The sequence below is a fragment of the Lepidochelys kempii genome, chromosome 10 (genome assembly GCF_965140265.1).
Source record: "Lepidochelys kempii isolate rLepKem1 chromosome 10, rLepKem1.hap2, whole genome shotgun sequence".
NCBI lineage: Eukaryota > Metazoa > Chordata > Testudines > Cheloniidae > Lepidochelys > Lepidochelys kempii.
Window position 1 is genome coordinate 13,895,987 of NC_133265.1, and position 19,195 is coordinate 13,915,181.

Below are 19,195 nucleotides of genomic sequence, written 5' to 3' on the forward strand. Positions count from 1 at the left end.
AGTTGTATAACTGAACAGAAGTATCTGGCTCTGTTCTTTCCACAGTTTTGTCCCAGTTTTATATTTTCACCCTTACTGGATGCTTTGACAGTGGAGATTATTATACTGCCCTTTTCTTCTCTCTTCCCAGCACCCATCAACACTCTCCCCTTATGGGAGGACAAGACAAGTGGCATTTTCTATAGCAAACACTAATATTTATTTATGGCTTATCCACCCATGGTGTGAGTAAATGTGGCCTGGGTTTCCACATTCCTCAAAAGATTAGCATGTCCTCCCTGCACTGGGCTCTGTCTTCACAGCTCTGGCTAGCAGGTGCACCTTCTACCAAGATCTTTCACACAGCTGGAAAATGGGCTTGATTCTTATACAGCTCTGCATGGTGAATAATTGTAAAGCAAGCAAATTTTGAATGATGGCAAGAACAACCTTTTTCTATAGCTTGCTCTTTGTTACCAGGGATGGGACTTGTTCTTTTAGATCACCTATGACTATACAATACAGGGAGAAGGGGTGAGATTATTAATGTGTGGGTAAAACTGCTGGGAAAGTTATGTAGGGCAGGACACCTTTTCTTATGCAAAGAGTAATCTGGGTGCAGTGCATCTTGTATTTGAAAAGTCTAGGAACATAACTGAATCCTTTTCTGATGTTCTGAAAACTCTTTATGATGGCTGCTTATAACCAGATAAAATACTACATCATCATAACTTTTTTCAATAATAACAATAGTAATTTTGTTTATTTGTATTCCATATGCACCTAGAAGGCCTAGCTAGGTTGTGGCATCATTATACAAGGTGCTGTAAAGATATATATATAAAAATAACTTAAAATAATGCTTAATAATAAACCCTTGGTGAGCCCTGTTGAAGCCAAGGGTGTCTGAGCGGGCAGATCAGACTGAATTAGTAATAGTTTCCTCCCATTTTTTAATTGTAAGCTCGCTACTTGTGGGCCTCATGCATAATAATATCTAAAAATTAATGGAGAAATGCAGCTGCTTTAAATTAATTGCTGAAAAGGGACCAAATTCATCCTTGGTGTCCAGTAACTCCACACAAGTCAGTGGAGTTATATGAGGGATGAATTTGATCCTTACTGACATTACTTATCAAGGATATGGCTTACCCAGACATTTTATGAAGAAAATCTTGCCGTTGGCTATTTATACTGGCTGTGTTTAAGTTTCAGAAGGAAAAAAAAATCAGAAAGAGCAGCTGGAGGAGCAAATCACAAAAATACTTTGTGTAATGTTCTGCCTTTTCTCTCTCTCTTTTTAATAACAGGGCAGCACACTGAGAAAGCGAAAGATGTATGAAGAATTCCTGAGCAAGGTCTCCATTTTAGGTCAGTTGCCCTTTGGACTTCAGTGTTCATTTTTCTGTCACACATGTTGTCTGAATACATTTTGGTCTTTGATGAGATGATGAAAGTGGCAAGTGGTTGAACAGAAGACCACACAGTATCATCTCCAGCCAAAGAAAAGCATGTAAAAAAATGCAAATGGTTCTTCTCGCTAGGACTCATTTTTCTCACCCTTACTGTGTACGAAATAGGAATTAGGTGGGTGAAGTCTTTCCTTGAAAATCTGAGTAGGCCCTTTGCTAGTAACTTTCTAAGCAGTGAAAAGAAAAGGAGTACTTGTGGTACCTTGGAGACTAGTGCCACAAGTCCTCCTTTTCTTTTTGCGGCTGCTACTCTGAAACCTTTCTAAGCAGTGGTGTCACAAGTGGGCAGTTGAAGAGGGATTTTTATAATATGAATGTGTTATAAAGTACTGTTAAATCTTTCCAGCTGACAGGTGAGAAACTTTTTTTTCCTTCAGGAATGATCTTGTAGCCTCTTATATGCATTTATGTGGGCTAAACAAACTGACACCACAGATCTAAGTGGGCTTAGATTGTTTTTGTCCTGTTCTTTTATAACCCAGGTCTTACATTCTTAAAACATCTGTTTAGCTTCTTGTCCATGGATTTTGTTTCCCTTTGATTAATGTGATAGCCACGAAATTTGGACATGTTCTTGATGGCCTTCAGTAGGAAAAACAACAAACCCCTAATGCCTGACCAATCAATCACCATTAGGAGAACAATTTCTAATAAGGAGGACAGTGTTAGATGATACAGGGAGATGCTGATTCTGTGGGAAATGCATCAAATTCCCGCTTGAAGTCTATCTTTGGCTATTTTTAAAAATATATATAGATTAATATACTATATAATTGAATAAAACTCTTCATAGTTTCTATTTAAACAATTTAAGTTTGCTTATTTATGATATTCTGCTACCATTTTAGCTCGATGCGAGCCTACAAAAAGATACTTAGTGAAAATGTACTTGAACTTCTCAGAAGATCTGGCGTGAGAAATTTGCAATTACGCTTGTATTCTTAGATTAATGTCAGGTAAATCACTCATTTATGTTCTCATCTTTTCCAGCAGAATGCAAAAGAGCCTTCTCCATTACTTAATTTAAGTCTTCATAAATTAGGAATGCAAATTATGCCAAATTATATGAAGTGTTTAAGGGAAAAAAATCTCTGCACCTGCACTAATGAAGTACAATTACAGCAATGAGACATTTAAAAGTAATTTCAGAGATTGAAGTTATTCAGAAATGAACTCCCTTGAGCATGCAAGTTGACACTGTAATCTTATACTCAGTCCTCACTTCAGCAAAACACCTATAGATTTCAGCTCATTCACTTTAAAATGCACTATTATTTGCTGTAGGAGTTTTTCCTCAGTAAGGACTGAATGAAGACTTCAAATCTGGGCTTTATTTTCAGAAAGTTATTATACAGCATATGTAGTGCTGTGGATGCATTGAGAATTTAGCTGAAATATCTAAGAATATTTTGTGTTTGAGTAGTAGATGACAGCTGGCAAACTCAATAGTCATTTGAGACATCTCAGCAATACAGTACTGATAAATCAATCCCATTTCCCACCTTAATCTAATCAGATCTCAGTAATTTATTGATATAAACATTTGATGTTTTGAATATAACTTTTCTGGGTTTGAATACTTTCTCTAAGTAGTCAACTATGACATTTTAGAAGTAATGTTTTAAAAATTGCATTCAGACTTATTTAGATTATGATGCACAGGTTCAATGTATATTTCAAAATATGAGAACATTAATATTTTGAAAACTTTCCTCTGAGGCTGTTTAAATGTGAAATCAAGATTTGATATGCAAAATTTGAAGATTACAAATCTGCATATAATCTACTTTATCTGCATGTATAAATTTACCTCTGGAACTAAAAGAGCTTTAAACAGTTACTTAATGTAAATTCCTCTATAAAGTTTTTATTTGCAAGTACCATTAACTAATGTATTTGTAATGGTACAATCCCTTTAGACAAGAGAGAGACTTCGTGACTAGAGCTACAATTAGCTTTGAATTTTTCATAAAGCCAACTGAAGAAAAAGTTTAAAGGGACTCTTTCTTTTCATTGTTAATTACTGACTCCTTTTTTTTTAAATCAGAAAGCCAGTTCTTCCAGTCTTTACAAAAGGGTTTTATGCATATTTTTAATTAAGCAGTACACTTTTTGAAGATTGTATTTACAATATTTTTATGGGCTATGTTTGCAAAATAAAAGTCATAAATGATATAGGAAAGTAACTTAGTATGTAATCATGGAACAAAATAATTGAAACCGTTATTTTTAAGTGCATATGAGGAAAAAAAAATCCAGAAAATGCTCAGAGTTATATGTACCAAATAACTCTGAACTTACTGCCACATAGTTTTGTTAGACCCAATACATACTTCTGATTTCTGCCACAGGTTTATTTTCATATGCCTAATTTCAGCAACAAAACTTTTCTTTTGTCATGATGCTTCTAAACAGCTTTTTGAAAAACAGGAGAAAGCAGGGTAGAGTTCAATAAAGAATAGGCTAAATTAAGCCCTAACATCAGCAGTTGTGACTCTCGACTTCAAGTAATTCAGTAATTCATACTAAAACCTCCGTTCACCCATCGTTAGTATGGATTAATGAAGTCCTGTTGCATGGACTTTAACGATTACTAGCAAATTCTGCTTTGAAGACATATAACATTTTTAGGCCACCCTTGGAAAATAAAAGATCCATTCCTGCATTCCTTGGGCACTTTAATTGGCCAAAATGGTTACTGAAATTAGGTTACAACCTTAAACATAACTATGCTAAAACAGCCTGATCCTGAGGCCCTCATAGCAATGGGAGTTTTTCCATTGGCTTTAATGGGACACTGATCAGATGCTTGGAACCAGGTTGTCATCTCTCGTTGTCTCCTTTGTACCACAAAGCATACACCTACACTGCAAGTGACAATGAGTCTCCGAGCCTAGGTCTACAGACTCAGGCTCAGGGGGCTTGTACCACAGCGCTAAAAACAGCCATGCAGACGTTTGGGCTCAGGCTGGAGCTTGGGCTTTGAAGCCTAGGGAGGGGATGGGGGTTTCAGAGCCCAAGCTAGCAAGTCTGTACCCTCAGAAAACAGGCTGTAAATAGCCAACTGAGAATCCCCTCAGCAGGGAGGAACTCTCACCCGTGTAGCTAGCAGAACTTGCTCCTGAACTAACTTCCACTCTGATGTTGTGGGGTTCATCAGAGACAGTGAGGGAGTGGAGCTCTGCTCTGCCCTTTCGCAGCTGGGCTCATACACAGCTCGTATCGTAGGATAGCTCCGAGTCTGCTCAAATACACTGCGGGTCAGGGGCAGCACAGACCAGACCCTGGAACCAGGGAGATATAACTGTCTGTTGCTACCTAACTTTTAAAATTATTCACTTCATCTTGGGCATCAGAAATCACACAGATAGTAAATACTTCCATGTTTCCTGAACAGAGATTCAGGCAGAAGGCACCGATGAAATAAAAGTGAACTCACCACAATTTCATTATCTGCTAATATTTATTTTTAAATAGAACCAGGAGTATCGGGTTAGATGTGACTCCTGTGTCAAAGCTGGACACTTTCGCAATAAAGCTGTATCATCTTTAATATTGTAGAATCATTGGACAAATGGGAGCGCCTTACAGTGGCAGATGCACTAGAACCTGTCCAGTTTGAAGATGGCGAAAAAATTGTTGTTCAGGGAGAGCCAGGGGATGACTTTTTCATCATCACAGAAGTAAGTGTGGCTTTCTGGCAGAATTTCCCCGTGTGTGGTTATGTTCAAGCTATGGTAATGAAAAAAGTTGGCCACATTTAATCTCAGTTCATCCATTGTAAATCTGGAATAACTCCACTGAAGTCAGTAGAGTTACTCCAGAATCAGCTGAGCTCAGAATCTGTACCCTTGGCTTCTAGGGGGGAAGCGTGGCAGAGGTGGAGCTGCTACGTAAGAATCTGAGAATACTGATCTGTAATGTTCTGAATACTGTATGTGGCATGGTCAGTAAGGTAGAGATACTGTATAGCTGTGCTGGGTTATTAGATTTCCTGTGTGAATGTATTGATCTAGCTGAAGAGGGGGATGCTGGCAAAACAAGCAAGAAGGCAACACAATGGCTCAAGATAATTGTGATGGGATGTTAATCTTTTCCAGGCTAATGTGGGTGACTGAGGTGCCGAAGGGGATAATTAACCTGATAGGCCACACCTGAGGGAGGGATTAGGCTGACAGGCAATCTCTGAGGATAGAGCCCAGCTGAGCAGGAGCAGGCAGGGCTGGTATAAGGCCAGGAAAAGAGGACAGAAGGGGCTGTACTGTGGGTTTAGAGAGGGAAAGGAGGAAGCCCCGGGGGAGAGTAGAAGCCCTGAGATCCAGGCCCTGAAGAAAGAGTTTACCCAGGAGGGTGGTGGAGCAGAAACCTGATAGAGGTGGAGTAGGAAAAGGCTTGGGGTAACGACAGCAATGTTTGGGACAGTGCAGACCTTGGCCACTGACTCAGGGGTCCTGGAGCTGGAACCTGGAGTACAGGGAGGGCACAGGTTTCCCTACCAGACACTGGGGAAGTGGTATAGCCTTGGATTGAAGGGCTGCTGGGAGTTTGAGACCTGAGAAGGAGAAAACTATCGTGACCTGACCAGAGAGCCAAGCTATGAAGAGGGAGCAGCTGAGTCACAAAGAGAAAGCACAGCAACTCCTGGTGTGCAAGAGGGGCTGCAGCACGAACAAGAGACAGATCAGGGCAACAGACCGGGTGGAGTTACTCCCCAGACACAGCCACCCCAGCAATGAGTGAACCCTGTGACAATAAGCGTCCTCCTAACAAATGCTTGGGGGGCAATTCCAAGACACTGGCTATTAGTGGTGAAGATGGCTTCCAGGCTCCAGCCCAAAGTTCTTCAGCTGTTTTGCCATAGTGATCAAAAGGACACTGAACAGTGAAAAGGACTCTCTCTGGAGAGAAAGGGAGTGGAAGCTGAGTGTCTGCTGTCCTGGGAGACATGGAATACAGACACTGGTCTTGTGGGAGTGGCTGAAGCAGTTGGGGCCTTCCCCAGCCCTGGGCTTATGCGTCAGGGAAAGATAGGCATGTGTATAGACTATCTGTTGTTTTAAAATCTGTTTTCTCTGAAATGCTTTTGTTCTAAATAAACAGTACTTTTGCTTTAAGAAGGTGCTCCAAGAAGGAACAGAACTGCAGATACTGAACCAACCTTGGGCCTGCTGAGGTTATCACAGTCAACACCAGAGAATAGCAGCCGAAAGTCTAGTCTGAGAGTGAGAGAATCGTGGGGTTCCCCTCTCACTTCCTCCCCACCCAAGAGAGGTGCAAGCTTGAGGGCTGGGGGTGGAGGGGGCACTCAAAGAGACCAGGAGGGGTCAGAGGTGCAGTTAGCCCAGCAACTGTGACAGGTGGTAGGGGTAATCCATCCCTCTGCTTTGCTTAAACCAAATCTGGGTGGCTGAGTTGCTTTCTCACTTGCTCTCACACAGGCAGTCAGACCAGTCAGGCAGCTGAGACATCCTCTGGGAAATCATCTGACACTTTCCTTCAGCTCCATCATCTCCCTTCTGCCTCACAAGCAAGCAGATGTTGATGGGTATTTTATACACACACACACACACAATGTGTCTTGGAGCAAGAAGATAACATAAAAAGGACTCAAAAATACACACACACACACAAATATAATGTGTCTTGGAGCAAGAAGATAACATAAAAAGGACTCAAAAATACAAAAACAGCTTTAGTGTGTGACCATATTCTTACAGTATTAGGAGCCCTCACTCCATATATCCACATCAAAGAGTTTTGGCTGCATAGTTTCTATTGCTAGCTCAGGGATTGTACATATACAAAGGTATAAACTCTACCCATTAAACCCCACTCTAGAATCATGAGGGGCCTGCAAAGAAGCATCTCAGAATTTTGTGAGGGCAGCCAGAGCTCCCATGGCAGCCAGCATGTGGCCAACAATGCATATAGTGGGTTTAAAATGCCTTTTTTTCCTTTCTGTGTGGGTGCTGAAGCACTGAAGAAACTTTGGACCTGGCTTCCCCACTTTTGATGCCCACAAAATTTTGAGTGCAAGTCATTGCATCTGCAATATCAGGTAGTTAAAATGTCTAAATGACATTAATTGTGCCCACAAAAAACTATGGGTGCAAAATGGGAGGACAGATTTTAAAAATCCAGCCCATAATATATTTGTAGTTAGTAAAACAGCTTGTATGTACGCAGCATTTAGAAAATATAGCTTCTTTGTAAAACAACACAGTGTGCATTTCTACAGGTTTTCTAAAAATTTTGTGGCTCCATGGAGCAGCAAAAGGCTACAGTATTAAGTTTTCTTAGCCATCAAAACCAGTGTGGAAAATTGGCAGCCTGCTTAAGAGCTACCAAAGGCCTTTATTTTCCTCCTCTTAACGGAACAGCTGCGAAGACTTCAATGGGTAGCAAAGCACTAGCACTGCATACTCATGTACTATCTGTTCTTCTGTCCCTCCAGCCATTCATCCATTCACTCCTAGAATTTCATCTACATGTTTCTCACTTTGGAAGCTGCCAGTGTTTTTCTGCGTTAAAGAATCAAACCCCCTTACTAGTTATTTTATATAGAAGTTACACTTGTGCCTGCTTGTGCTGCTGTAGTTCTGGGTTTGTAGTTTGAACCTCATTTCACAGAGGTTTATGGCTCAGATATAAAACTTTTTTTCAGGAGATGTGAGCAGAGCCATCGGGAACAAATTATTTTGCAAACTTTAGTTGAAAGTGGTTTGGCTGGTTTGCAGTCCAAAAAATATTAGCTCCTTTCATATTCTTTTTTTATTTATGGCCTTACATCCAGAAATACTCTACAAACATTACCGAGTTATTTGCATGCTATTCATTTCACGTGCAACTGAAATGCAGTCACTTTTGGGGTGTGATATGGCAGTTGTTTAACAGTACACAGTGACACTATGCAGAAGCAATTTTAGACTGATTTTTTATTCCATATTATAATAACGCAAAGTGAAAATGAGTCAACAATGTGATGCAGTTGCAAAAAAGGTTAATATCATTCTGGAGTATTTTAATAGGAGTATTGTATACCAGACAGTGGAGATGATTATCCCACTCTACTCGGCGGCGATAGGGCCTCAGCTGTGTCCAATTCTGGGCACCACATTTTAGGATCGATGTGGACAAGCTAGAGAGTCCATTGAAGACAAATGAAAAGGATAAAAGATTTAGAAAACTTGACCTACGGGGAAAGGTAAAAACAACTGGGCATGTTTAGTCTTGAGAAAAGAAGGCTGATGGGGGACCAGATAATCTTCAAATATGTTAAGGACTGTTTTAAAGAGGATGTGGATTGATTGTTCTTCATGTCCACTGAAGGTAGGACAAGAAGTGATGGGCCTAATCTGCAGCAAGTGAGATTTAGGAAATATTAGGAGATATTAGGAAAAACTTTCTAACTATAAGGGTTGGTAAGCTCTGGAATAGGCTTCCAAGGGAGATTATGAAATCCCCATCATTGGAGGTTTTTAAAAAAAGGTTGGATAAACACCTGTCATAGACATCTAGGTTTACTTGGTCCTGCCTTGGCACAGGGACGGAACTTGATGATGTCTCGAGGTCCCTTCCAGCCCTACATTTCTATGATTATTATGTACAATAGGTGTTTACTTAGAAAAGGCAATGGCCCAGCTTCTGAAGCTTTGAAACAATCACAGGGACTTCTGGGATTGATGTCCCAAAGGGCGTCTCCAAGTTTATATAGTTTTGTAGCTCCACCGTGTAAGGTTCCCTAGGAGTGTCAGACCTACCACAGATTTTAAATAGTTGGCATCATAGTTTTTGTTAACCTGCTATATAAACCACTCATGTTTTGTTAACCTTCATAGTTGCTTTCCTCTATAACATTACTTTGAGGTGCTAACATTCCAACCATGTTGGCTCTTCACAGGAACATTCCTGGTACAAGGGGTAGCACCCTGTGGCGGATTAAAGATTTTGCCGCCTGTAGGGCCTGAAATAATTGCTCCCCCCGCCCCTGCTCACCTCCGCTCCACCTCCGCCTCCTCCCCTGAGCACACCGCTGGGTCCTGCTTCTCCCCGCTCCCTGCCAGTGCTTGTGCACGAAACAGCTTCGTGAAGGAGGGGGGAAAAGGGGGGAATGTGGCGCGATCAGGAGAGGAGGCGGAGCCGGGACGGGGATTTGGGGAAGGGGTGCAGTTGGGCCGGGGCCGGGGGAAGCAGCCTCTGGCTATTATAAATTTGCCACCCCTGCAGATTTGCCACCCTAGGCCTAGGCCTTGTTGGCCTAGGCGTTAATACACCGCTGGTAGCATCTGACATGATTTGTCCAAAGAAATGTATACATTAAGGAGCGCTCAAATGGTAACTTGAATTTTTGATTAGGCAAGTTAGTATGTTATGCCTCTTACACTTGACTTTTTCAAACTGTTTTCTGATGCTTTTGGTTTGGCAATCATCTGTGTTGATTTTTGTGGCCAGTTATAATTATATGTTTATTTAGCTGTGAGTTTGCAGCCCTGTTTTGATTCCAGGAAATAATAATGTTGTTCTGTAAACTATTGTATAGTGTCTGCCTGATACAATACCAACTGTTCAATATGAAGATGAAGATATTATTGAGTTGGTTGGATTTTCATTTATTGTAATAACCAATTTGCAGCACCTAGATATGGTATCTATGACAAATAAATGAATAAAACCAATAGATTATTTTGTGACACTATAGATAGTATTTGTTACAAAACAATTCAAATGTCTTGTGGTTCAGTGCAGCTATAACTTTCTATTTCAAATATACAAATACCCATACATGAGTTATTGGAAATACATGCTTTTGTGCTTTTTTATTTAACCCAATATCTATGGCAACTTTCCTCCAAGGATCTCCACACACTTTAAAAGATTGATTAAACTTCACAACAACACTACGAAGTAGATAACCGTTATTCCCATGTTACAGGCGGGTGACCTGAGTCACAGAGAGGTTAAGGACAGTGTCCATTAATTGAGAGTACCTCCATTTTTTCCTGAAATGCTGAGTACCCACCACTCCTACTGACTTCAGCTGGAGATATCGGTCCTCAGCACCTCTGCAAATGTCTCAGACTGGATGCCAAAAAAAGGGTAGTAACTAAATTAGTGCCCACTTGTGAAAAACTGGGCCTAAATGCTTTGGGTCAAAGTGAGTCAGTGGCTAAGGAAGGACCAGAACTCAGGATTCCTTTCTCCCACTCTACTTACATGGCCCCACCCTGTCGACATACAGCACTTCAGTTTTCTAACTCCTTTTGGCCTTTTCTCTGTTCCTGAAGGGGCAAGGTATGTGGCGCCCTCCAAAACCAGTGCATGTGTGCAAATTTGCTAATAATTAACTGTCTGGCCTTCCTCCTACAATCAAAACTTTCACACTCCAGAATGATCAGAAAAGCAACCACAAAGTAAACGATGAATAATTTTCTGCTGGCAGCATACGGTGGTGGAGTCCATCTTTCTCTTAACAGGCATATTGAGTATTTTTGCCACCTGGAATAATCTCCACTGCCTTGCATTTGTTCACTTACCCTGCTAGTACTTTAGTGCTCTTGCCACACAATCCTTTGGCTTATTTTATTACTTACATTGTCAGTGCTCAAGCTGCAGTTCAGGAAAGCACCCCTTATTATGCATTACAGTATTTAGCATTCCTAAGCATGTGTTCAAGTCCCATTTGAAATCAAAATCAAGCACTTTTAAGTGCTTTCGTGAACAGGGATGGCCTATGCAGGCATTTAAGTGCTTTCCAGAATGATAGGCATGATCATTAAAAAGATTTATTAAAATAATACATATCTACACTGGCACACTATGTCATACACCAGATAAAGATGAGCATAGGGTGCCGATTTCTTCCCTTAGTTATACCTGTGCAACTCTGCTAACTCCAGCGGGATTGCACTGATGGGAAAGAGGGCAGAATGTTGCTCCAGAAGTGAGAGAGACTTTAGTTTTACTTTCTGCACTAATAATTTTTAGCTTCCTTTGAGATCTATGGAAGAAGAGGGCCACAAAAGTGCTAAGCATCGTCATCCATACTTTGCAGAAGAGGAAACAATAATTTATATTCTGGTATGCCCCAGAGGCTTCAACTGTTGTGTTAGGCCCTGTCCCAAGGAGGGGTTCACATGACTTCGATGTGTCTACACAAACATTTAGTTCGTGGCCAGCTGCACTAGTGTGCTGCACAATGAGTCTCTGTGTGGATGCTGCTGACATGCTCTAACAGTTCCTTCGTGCACTTTGATCTATCCTGCCTTGAAATAGGAGTAGATCAAACATATTAAGGAACTGTTAGTGCACTTCAGCGGGCTCCACCCAGACACTCTTGTGCGGCAGGCTAGTGCAGGATAGGTTCACATCCCAGCTTGCTGTGAACTAAATGTTCGTGTAGACAAGCCCTTACTTGCACAAAGTCAATGTCACAACCATGATAAAAACCCTGGCCCACATCTAATACATCTATCCTCATTGTCTGCCCGATGAGTAGTGTAGCCCCTCTGTCCCCATTCCATTATATGCAAAACTGAGGTAATGATACTATTAACAAAAAAACCATACTCATTTAAGACGTCCATAGTCACATGCACTGGAGGTAGGAAAGTATCATTAGCCGCATTTTGCAGATGGGGAAACAGACATAGAGCATGTATGTATGCTTGTGTCTGTCTGTCTGTCTATCTGTCTTTCTCTCTCTAGTGGTAAATATATCCTCAGGATTCCAGGACAATTAAGGTTCTTCCACCCTAAATTTTCATAAACACCCATATGATGTCTTCCTGCATTAGCATGGGCTCCTCATTTTTCATGTAACTCTACAATCAGCAGCAGACACCATCAAGACTTGTCTCAATTTAAATATCTAGTGGCTAAGAAAATTGTTTTTCAGATGTAAATTTTTTTACCTTCTGTACCATACTTCATAATTTAAAGATACAAGAAATCAGTAGTGACTTTATCCTTTAATAGCAATGAAATAACTATTGGCCCCAGATTTATTTACTACTAAGTTGAAACTAAAAAAAAATCAAAACGGCAGGCTCTGTATTTTCAGACATTTACAGATCTTGTCTTCCACTACGCTTTTCACACAACAAACTCAGGCTTTCTCAGCCTAGACAGATGTGGAATGTATCTGTTGGATTCCAAGGTCATGGAATTATCCCATATGAGATTCCTGGCACAGAGGTGCAAAACTTTAAGCACCATGCAGCAATTGTTACCATAAAAGAATTATATTTTGGCAAGTGTAACTCATAACAGATGTACAGTTTCTAACAAATAAATTTGCACTTGTATCATAAACTACCCAACACTAGGAAGGCTTTATTCATTTGACTTCATATAAAGCAAGTATTTTTAACTACTATTTTAAAGGAGGAGCCTGCTAAGTTAAAACTCCAGTAAAAAAATGTAAATCTAAATAAAATGTCATTCAAATGGGGCCTGATTCAGCTCCCACTGAGTTCAATTAGTGCTTTGCCATTAACTTCAGTGGGAGCGGGATCAGGGCCATGGTACCAAGGAAAGGACTGTTATAGTTGTCTGCTATTCAGGCCACTGGAAAAGTTAACAGACAACAGTAGTGAGAGAGGAAGTAGTTTTCATATGCTGTTCTGTACATTCAGCCCAAAACTTGGCTCAGTGGTGCAGTACCTAAAAGAAAGTTTTTCTGATTCAGCTGCCAGAAAATGCTAGGGTCCACAGCTGCGAAGTACTATGCTGTGTCTTTCAGCTCCCACCATTCCCTATATCAGATCCTTTGGATCCACTTATCGTTACTAAGCACCACATATGGCATAGAGTTATGTCATGGAACTGCCCTGAGTACGCTCAGAATGTCCTCTGATTTCAGTTGCATATTGAGAGCTTATCATGTCTGGTTGGTAACTGAGCTGCTGCCATATGCCTGTGGCAGTCCTTAAAGCTTGGAAAGGCTTAAGGAACATATACCTACCGACAGAAAAAGATTATAGTCATGTAGGACAACTTACTGGAGCTCTCTGCATGGGCTCTCTTCTATCTCCCAACCGTGCTGAGTACTCTTAGGCACAAGAAATAAAACTGTGTGCATTATGCAGCTTGACATATGATAAAGTTCAAGGAAAACTGGATAATATGATATTAGATGTAATAATGAGCAGTTTCATATTGGATGGTAGTTTTAAAATCCAATATAAGTGTCATCCATTTAATAATAGTAGCTTTTGATAAGTAAAAGAGAGATGGTATGATACTGACCTCCTTTGTAAAGCCCTCTGAGATCTACTGATGAAAAGCTCTATATAAGAGTGAGGTATTATCATTATTATTAATTATTAATTATTATTATTCTCATCTTACTGCTAAGAAAAGGAGATGATGTCAGGTCTCCTGGGTTCGAGTCTCAGCTCTGCCAGTAATTCACAGTTTGGACAAATTTTAACATCCCCGCGTCTCTATCCCTATTTTATAGATCAGAGAACAATAAATCTGACAGCACTTTACAAAGGTGGGTGAAAGATGCTCTTTAAGTACCAAGTATTATTATTACTATGAAAACCAGGCAAATGAGAAATTGCATAATTGCAAGTGGGTCCTAAACAAGGAATGAACAGAAATGATTTGTCTACCGTGTAAAGGCTTTTGAAAATGAATGCATACAGCAGTACGCTTAAGTGGGAGAACTGATGTGACAGAATGGATATGTAGAACTGTGTTTGGACAATTGTCTTGGAGCACAGTTATAATTATCATGGGGACCATTCCCATTGACTTGGACATTTCAATCAGGGCCACGGTTTGATGCTTCTGTCTGGGCAGGGGCATGCTGTGAACAATCATGACCGCTGAAAAGTGTTTGAGATTAGAACTCTGTAGGGTGAAAGCGCTGTTTCTTAACAGAGCTGTAACACCCTTTGTGCCTAGACTCTATATGGTTGCAAACCATGTTCAAACCATGGTTAGATTGAACAAGGTTTGCACCTTGGTTAAAAATACTAACATGGAGGGACCCTATATAGTAGGAGTTAAGGGGGACTCAGCCCCTTGCAGGATTAGGCCTTTTTGTGGTAAATGTAGGCTTGTGTATTATTGCAAAACAGGTTTTTGAAGATTTATGGTGTAAAAGCTGTTTAACAAAAAAGAAAAAGAAAAATAATGGTCCAATTGTTTCCTGCTTTAAATTGTTACACTTTGACACTATAACCTGAAAGAGATCCCTTTGGCACATACCCCTACAACAAGCAGGAGAACTACAAAGTAAACCTCTTCCGTAGGGTTAATGAAGTCACTGCCTTAGGCACACTCCGCTATCACACATGATAATCTCTTTAAAATACAACGGTGATTAATTATTAATTAGGAAGATGAATGTGGTCTAGAAAAGGAGTTTCAAAGGCTACACTCAGAACTGCTCAGTGTCACCAGGATTAGGTTGATAGTGAGTATGTTTGTCAAGGGCTGCGCAGTACAGCAACTTCTACTATACCTAAAACAATAAATGAAAGTAACCAAAATAACAATAAGTGCCTGAATTTCCTGGGCTGTAGCTGGTTTAACAACAAAAGAATTATTTCACCCAGAGTCCTTGCAACAAGGGTTGATTCTGTTTCCATCTGGTGTCACCAGTTGAGCTTAAATATTACTGCTCACATGGGCTCCAGTTCAGCATTCCATCCCTTCCGTGTTTGTACAGTAGGGTTCTGATCTGTGACTAGCTCTCCTAAGCACTATGGTAATATGAATAATAATTCAGGACAGTACCTAAGCATGTGCCTAACTTTAAGCATGTGCTTAAGTCCCTTGGAGGTCAAGCTCTTAAAGTTTAGGCATGTGCTTACTTGCTATCCTAAATAGGGATGTGATTAAGCACATGCTGCAGTGCTTTGCAATCCAATCCAGCAAAATATGGGCCCGATCCAGCTGTTGGTGATGTCAGTGGGAGTCTTTCCATTGAATTCAGTGAGCATTGGATCAGGCCCTATAGTTGTAACCTTGTGTGCATTCTGGCTCTGTGGGATGCTGACCTCTTCTAAAGAATGGAGGCAGAAAATAGGTTATAAAATAATCCACCTAACTCTCTGAACCATAACTGTATGGAAAAAGCCTATGCAAACAAGCTTTGCTACCCTTAATTCTCAAGATGTTCACATCTGACACATTATTACAGAAAATATTCCCAGCCAGTCTGGCCAATGCAGGGCATTTGTGTCAAGTTTCTGGGCGTAATAACTTTAAAAAAACAAGACATTATAACCTAAAACCACAGTGCTGAAATATTATGTATAATACTTTTACCAACACATCCTATCTTAGCAACTTATCTGTCTTACATGGCTCCGTTACTGAACACATCGCAATCTTCAGTGTATTTATCCTCACAACAATAGGGCAGTGTTGTTATCCCTCTTATACACAGGGGGGATTGAGGCCTAGGGAGACTAAGTTACTTGCCCAAGTTCACACAGGAAGTCCATGGCAGAGCAGAAAATGGAATCCCATCTTCTGAACCCCAAGCTAGTGCCCTAACTGGTCCATCCTTCCTCCTCCACCTGAAGCTTTACATGTTCAAAAAGCTGCACACACATTTATCAGATTAATTTAATTGCAAATTAAGGTTTTCATAAATGGCTAATGTGAAGCAACAGGATTTGGGGGGGTTGTTTTGTTTTTTTAAATGAGACCAACATTTTCAGTGTCAGGTGCCTGAACTTATGCATAAATGGGCTATGCATAATGTAAGTGGGCTTTTTTCAGAGATGCTGGCTCACAGCATCATCCACTGAGGTACTTTATACTTCAAAATTACTGGCTGCAATTTGAAACTTTTTATAAACTATTATTTCCCCAAATTTTTAAGATCCAGATCATTGACTACATCTGAGGAGTACAGAGTTCAAAGGGTGTACTTACTGTTCTTCACCTTGGCATTCCCTTGAACTTGGGGCCAGTTTTGGAATTTCTGATCCCCAGGTATAAATTAAAGCAGCCTCAGGGTGCTGTAATTTAAGCTTCCTGTCAATGGTCCCAAAGGACAAAATGCATCAAGGAACTGGTGCAGAGGTGGGGCATCCTGATTGCTCCCACTCGCCTCTGATGACCTCCAGTGTGTGTATAGGAGCCTTTATGTTGCTTTTGTGTCATTGAAGGACACCCTTTGGCCTATGCCTGCTTTATGATCAGATTCCATCAGCAGTGCAGCACAAAGCAGCTCTGGAAGATCTAGCCCTCAAATTCCTAAAAGTATTTTAAAAACCCAACCTTTTTGCACACTTTATGCACAGCACAACAAATTTGCATTGAATGGTGTTAATTCATATCTGGGATGAGAGCTTGTGTAGAGCGTTCAGTCTCATTCAGTTGTAATTTAAATCACTTAAAATTGAGATTTATACTGGAAATACTGACACACCCTAGATGATAATGGCCCGGTCAATTGCAAATATGGGACACACTGAAAACTAGGAGGAAAGTTGGTACTGAGATGTAAATCCAGCGTTAATTGTTGCCTAGTAACATGCAGTATGTACAATTCCATTTTCAAAAAGATCAAGAATGCTGGGTGTTTTTAAGATTCTTTCCTCCATGTACAATGTTTCCCAGGATTGTATGTTTAGTTAGAGCATATTCTTTTTTCTTTCTGGGTACGCTTTGGGCCTGATTCTGCTACCTTTACTCCTCTCATGGTGTACCTTACTCAAGTCAAGAAGCCTCATTGAAATCCCCCCAGTAAAGTATTGCTCAGTATGAGTAAGACTGGCAGAATCAGGCTGGCTGTCTCTGCAGGTTTTCAGGAGGTTGCCAGGATATGTGTTAAGGCTTTTGGGGATTGAAGCATTTGCTAACACACCATTACAAACTATTTACTCAATACGGTCAAGAGCATTGTGGCTCTGAGTGCTTTATATCTACACTACAGGTGCCCACAGTCCCAACAGTACTAGGTCTGTGTTTATCGCACTTGAGTATTGTCTCCTGTAAACACGTAAACGGTATTTGACATATACCTATATAAACAGTATTCAGACTGATGGGAAGGGGCATTGTGGGATTTCCCAGACTCTGGAAGAATTCATCCATCTCACTGGATACTAAAAACCATGCCTTGCAGGGGTAGCTTTTAGCCCTGGCTCATAAAGATCCTGTTGAGATGGCTATAGATTTTGCAGGATTTTGCCTGCCCCTTAGAGCAGGGCAAGTGGCTTTATAGTGTGGATTTCCATAGGATTTGCAGAATGTACACAGCTTTCTCTGTAAGAAAAGGCAACTCTGGGGGAATGTATTTTACTGTATTCCAGAATTGCAAAATTTTGTTTTTGAATGCAAACTGAAGGTATTGTAAATCCCCTAGAGAAGCATATCACCAAACCCCATGAGGAGTATTTTATTCCATTCCCACTGCAAATTACTCAACGTTTTGTTTGTTGCTTAGAAGCTCCTGCCCTAGCTGGTGGCAGCTGCTAGCCCAGTTCTGGTCACAGCATTAGTTATGAGACTTTAATTATGATGTCTGTCTCAGACTTTTGCTTGGTCTGGTTACTTCAATATCTACAGAATGTTTTCACAAAGTAGCAGATGGTGGTAGGAGTAACTGGGCCATAAAACAACATTAACAGCTAAAAATGATTTTCACCAGAAAGGAGTTTGCGAGTGAGGGGAGGGGAATTTATCACTTTTTTTTTGTTTTCTCTCTTTTGCATTCAATATTGCCCATTCCGTAGGTGGTGGTATTCTATGCTGTCGGCTCCCAAGACACGATAACTGTTAAAGTCAGTCACAAATATGAACAGTTGATGAATAACCCATTATAGAGTCACTTTTATGTTGACTCAGTGGACATTTCCTGGCTTCAGAGGGAGAAAAGATAATGGCAAGCTTTGTAGAAAGAAAGAATCTTTAAAATGCAATATTTTTTTTCTTTGTGACTTTTATTGCCTTGTACACTGCCTTGTCTGAAGGAGGAAAACAGTGCATTGTTGGCAATCATCCACGGCGCTTGGCACAAACAGCCCTTAAAATCTGGCATCAGGATGAGTATTAATTCTGTTGTTTTCCCACAGAAGCTACAAAATAGTCAAGGCCAAGTATCTTTAAGATCATTCCTTAAAAATTCACACCTGGACCTACCTTTACAGTTCGCCTATTGAAACAGGTAATTTTTCTGCCACCAGAAAAATTATATACCAGTACAATAGAGGGACTGGGTATATAAAAAAAGCAACTAAAATGTTAAAACTAGGTAGAAGTAAAAAGCATATAGGCCCAGATCCTGAGCTGTGATGGAGCCACTCAGCATCATACTGCCAACAGGATCTGGGCTCGTGATCTCCAGCTGCCATACTGGTCCCAATTGGCAGCTGGTATAACATAGTACAGCCTTAGGGCTGGCCAGCACACAGCTGGCCTAGAATCAGAACGTACAAAGGTCACATTTGCATCCGCCTATCTGCACTGCTCTATATGCTTTTTGCCTGTAGGTAAAGACCTGAGCAGCAATATTGTGCAGATACGCATTTATCAGACACCTGTCTACTGTACCCTGATCTTGTTTACAGTGGTGTAAATCACAGTAACATTTCTGAAGTCGGAAGATATAGGCCCTCTTTCAGAAAGCATTTCCACTGGTTATAAACTTACCCTATTGTAAAGAGTGAGAAATGCTTGGTAAGGAGATCACCTACTGAGCAAGGACTTCTTGATTTATATTTTCACCTAAGTATTTCAGGGGTGTCTGTACACTCTCTATGTCCATTCTGATT

The 19,195-nt window shown here is 40.6% G+C and overlaps 1 protein-coding gene across 3 annotated transcripts in view; it reads left to right on the plus strand.

Annotated features, from left to right (window-relative positions):
* The window catches only part of PRKAR1B (protein kinase cAMP-dependent type I regulatory subunit beta), a 118,680-nt gene that overhangs the window by 84,233 nt on the left and 15,252 nt on the right, over positions 1 to 19,195 (plus strand). For 2 of the 3 annotated variants that reach the window (XM_073362094.1, XM_073362093.1), the window contains 2 exons: positions 1,290 to 1,350; positions 5,013 to 5,134. In XM_073362094.1, the coding sequence (XP_073218195.1) occupies positions 1,290 to 1,350; positions 5,013 to 5,134 (183 nt within the window). Of the gene's footprint in view, positions 1 to 1,289; positions 1,351 to 5,012; positions 5,135 to 6,889; positions 9,573 to 19,195 lie in introns of those variants that run through there. The other variant, XM_073362095.1, reaches the window with a different exon arrangement.